This window comes from Moschus berezovskii, chromosome X (assembly GCF_049115385.1).
Source record: "Moschus berezovskii isolate FMDL1 chromosome X, NW_MosBer_1.0, whole genome shotgun sequence".
In the NCBI taxonomy this organism is placed as follows: Eukaryota; Metazoa; Chordata; class Mammalia; order Artiodactyla; family Moschidae; genus Moschus; species Moschus berezovskii.
The window spans coordinates 131,128,081-131,132,330 of record NC_142488.1 but is presented as its reverse complement, the minus strand read 5'-3'; the positions used below and the strand labels follow the sequence as shown (position 1 = coordinate 131,132,330).

General features: G+C 42.1%; 1 protein-coding gene across 1 annotated transcript; it reads right to left on the bottom strand.

Moving 5' to 3' along the window:
• Nucleotides 1-301: 301 nt before the first annotated feature.
• On the bottom strand, nucleotides 302-2,147 carry LOC148773462 (uncharacterized). Its single transcript, XM_088834309.1, is given in 2 exon segments — nucleotides 302-1,795; nucleotides 1,833-2,147. Coding segments are annotated over 2 exon segments (1,572 nt in total). The 5' UTR covers nucleotides 1,911-2,147.
• Between the last annotated feature and the right edge of the window lie 2,103 nt (nucleotides 2,148-4,250).

The following is a 4,250-nucleotide window of genomic DNA, read 5'->3' as shown; positions in this document are numbered from 1 at the left end:
TAAATTTGCAAAACTTACCACAGAAATCTTGTGTGTTTATTCTCCAGAAGCAGTTTAATAAACACTATCTTTAAAAGTTGTAAAGAATGAATACACATTTCCTAGTAGCAAAAAACACTACTAGGCTGAACGAATGCCTTATTCAATTTTTTAAAGCTAATTCTATTAGAAGCAGCAATATTTGAGTTGGAAGACTTGTCTATGGAAAAATCTGAACATGAAAAGGCTTGGACTTGGGAAGACTAATTTTGAAAAGATCTGGATCTGGGGAAAGTTTGGAAGACCTGAACTATGGAACATATTAAAATACCTGGATATCGTAGACACTGGAAGACCTGAATGTTAGAAGACCGGTACACCGGAGACGTTGGAAGACGTAGATATTGAGCCTGCTTTGGAAGACTGAATAGTTGTTTGGAAGACATGGAGATACTGGAAGACGTAGAGATGTTGGAAGACGTGGAGATGCTGGAAGACACAGAGATGCTGGAAGACGTGCAGATGCTGGAAGACCTGGAGGTGTAGGAAGACGAGGATTTTCTGGAAGACACAACTTCGTTGGAAGACAAGGATTTCCTGGAAGGCGCACCTTCATTGGAAGACAGGGATTTTCTGGAAGACGTGGATTTCCTGGAAGGCGCACCTTCATGGGAAGACGAGGATTTTCTGGAAGACATCGATTTCCTGGAAGGCGCACCTTCATGGGAAGACAGGGATTTTCTGGAAGACGTGGATTTCCTGGAAGGCGCACCTTCATGGGAAGACAGGGATTTTCTGGAAGACGTGGATTTCCTGGAAGGCGCACCTTCATGGGAAGACGAGGATTTTCTGGAAGACGTGGATTTCCTGGAAGGCGCACCTTCATTGGAAGACAGGGATTTTCTGGAAGACGTGGATTTCCTGGAAGGCGCACCTTCATGGGAAGACGAGGATTTTCTGGAAGACATGGATTTCCTGGAAGGCGCACCTTCATGGGAAGACGAGGATTTTCTGGAAGACATGGATTTCCTGGAAGGCGCACCTTCATTGGAAGACAGGGATTTTCTGGAAGACGTGGATTTCCTGGAAGGCGCACCTTCATGGGAAGACGAGGATTTTCTGGAAGACATGGATTTCCTGGAAGGCGCACCTTCATGGGAAGACGAGGATTTTCTGGAAGACGTGGATTTCCTGGAAGGCGCACCATCATTGGAAGACAGGGATTTTCTGGAAGACGTGGATTTCCTGGAAGGCGCACCTTCAGGGGAAGACGAGGATTTTCTGGAAGACATGGATTTCCTGGAAGGCGCACCTTCATGGGAAGACTAGGATTTTCTGGAAGACGTGGATTTCCTGGAAAGCGCACCTTCATCGGAAGACGAAGATTTTCTGGAAGACGTGGATTTCCTGGAAGGTGCACCTTCATTGGAAGACGAGGATTTTTCCGGAAGATATGGATAGGTTGGAAGACATGAATTTGATGGAAGACACAGTTTTGTTGGAAGACAAATATTTGCTGGAAGACATCGATTTTCTGGAAGTCATGGATTTGATGGAAGACATGGATTTCCTGGAAGACATGGCTTTTTTGGAAGACCCGAATTGTCCGGAAGACCTGGATTATTTAGAAGACATAGATTTGCTGGAAGCCCTGGAAGTTATAGGAAGACATGAATTTTCTGGAAGACGTGGCTTTGCTGGAAGACCTGGATTTAGTGGAAGACATAGATTTTGTCTGGAAGACGTGGATTGACTGGAAGACTAGATTTGATGGAAGACATGGATTGGTTGGAAGACTTGTATTTTTCTGGAAGATCTGGATTTGATGGAAGACATAGATATTTCTGGAAGACATGGACTGAGAGGAAGACCTGGATTTCTTTCTGGAAGACATGGATTGACTGGAAGACTTGCATTTTTCTGGAAGACATAAATTAGCTGGAAGGCTTGGATTTTGTGGAAGACAGATTTTCTGGAAGACATGGGTTGGCTGGAAGACCTTGAAATTGTTGGAAGACATGGATTGACTGGAAGTCATGGATTTTCTGGAAGACTGGTTTAGCTGGAAGACCTTGATGTTTCTGGAAGACTTGGAATTAGTTGGAAGACTTGGAGTTGCTGGAAGATCTAGAGTCACTGGAAGACCTTGACACTGGCGCCACTGGAAACCCTGGACATTGGAGACATTGGAAGCACAGGATGTTGGAGACATTGGAAGTCTTAGATTTTGAGGACATTTGTTATTCTGGACATTGGAGATCTTAGAGGCCCTGAGTGTTGGAGTTAATGGATACTGAAAGCCCTGAAACCTAGAGACACTGCAAGTCCTGTACCTTGGAAGCCCTAAACATTGGAAGATATGGACAATAGAAGACCTAGCCATTTAGAAATCTTAAAATCAGAAGGCCTGGATATTGAGAGACTCTGGAAAACCTAGATATTGAGATATTTATGTTAAAGGACATAGAATTTGGAAGATGTAGTTTTCATGATTTTGTAAGTCAAAGATGTTGGCAGCCATGGACATTAGGACACTTGGACATTAAAAGATCAAGACATTAAGAGACCAAGCTATTCAAACACTGAGGATGTTGGAACACCTGAATGTTAGAAGACCAGGTTCTTGGAGATATTGAAAAGGCTTGGGCATTAGAGGAAATTGTGATGATGAAACATTGTAAAATCAGGATTTAGGAGATACTATAAATAGCAGGAATTGAACTATCTATGTGCTGAAAGATATTAGAAGAGTTAGACTTTTGTACACAATGAAATACATGGATTCTAGAACACCTGTCTAGGAGGCATTGGTGGATTGAGAACAAAGGAAAAAATGGCACTTAGAACTCTGGACCCTGAAAGGCAAGACTTATAATTAGAAGATTAATTTTTGGAGATATTAGAAGACCCTGATATTGAAGAGATTAGAAAACATTGGCAGTGAAGATACTGCAGGCCAGAGAGTAGAAAACATGGAAATTGTAGCCTGTAGAAGATCTAGAAGATCTGGTAACTGGAGATATTAGAAGACACATAGCTCAGAAGACCTGATATCAGAGACACTGAAAAACTAAAACAACTAATCTTAGTCCTTTTTAATCTTAGGGCCATTTGAAGGTCATATTGAAAAATAATTTCATACTAGGACCTGATGTAACATCAAAAGACATAAGACTAACAGTCTTTATGAATATAGCATCTCTTCCACTAAAAAGTAAAACACAGAGAAAGGACCTTTTAGAAAGATGACAAAAAGGAAACAGGCAAATTCAATTAGAAGTAAGTAGTTTCAATGGATTGGAACATAGTTTCAGTAAACTGGGATTCTGGGGGTTTATAGACTGACAGCATGAGAATGAGGAATTATCAAAGGACAAGCAAAGACATGGCCAGGGGAACCACCTGGCTTTAGATCAGGGGTCAGCAAAAATTTTCTGTAAAGGATCAGATAGTAAAATTTGAGGTCTTGCAGGCCACATGGTTTCTGTTGTAACTACTCAATTCTACCATTGTAGTGCTGCCTTAGAAAACACATAAATGAACTGGGCCAGACTTGGTTCAAGGGCCTTAGTTTGCCAGGCCCAGCTCTCGATACCACATCTAAGGTGTGGGAAACTTAAGTGCATTCCAGTCTAGCACTCATGGAAAAGAGTGGATAGAGCAGTTTGAAGCCCAGCGGTAAATAAAGATCCCATGCATGTGATGCTATTCAGGAGACAAAGCTTGCAAGAACCTAAGAATGAAGTTTAGAATTCCGATTAATTGTTTCAGGACCCTCAACAAGGAGATTTGTATTCAGAGCCAAAATTAAGTGGGTGGTATTCAAGGCCCCAGCCTAGGGGGATAGGGTTCAATGAGGATGCCCTAATTTAGTAGGTTGGAAGCTTAAGAAGAAACTCACACAAAAATATTTTTTTAAAAGAAGAAACTCACCACTGCAGACTAGGGTTATCCTGCCAAGATTAAGCATCACCCACCAAAACAGAGAAAATCCCCAGCCCAGGGCAGCCAAGGACCTAGTGACAAAGCCCTCACTCTAAGTCCTGTGTTCTTCTCATCCTACCACTGCCAAATAATCTCTAGGTGTTTGCAGTGATGGCAGAGAACAGGAAGGAGATTATAGCTTGGTAGGCTCATCTCAGGCACTCTGGCTTCAAATAATAAGTTTCTGACTTCTGGTCTTATGCACCAGAGACTGATAAGCTTAAGAGATCAGAATTGAGCTATAGGCTAAAGACAGGGCTGAGGAAGGGAGGGACTATCATTTATAC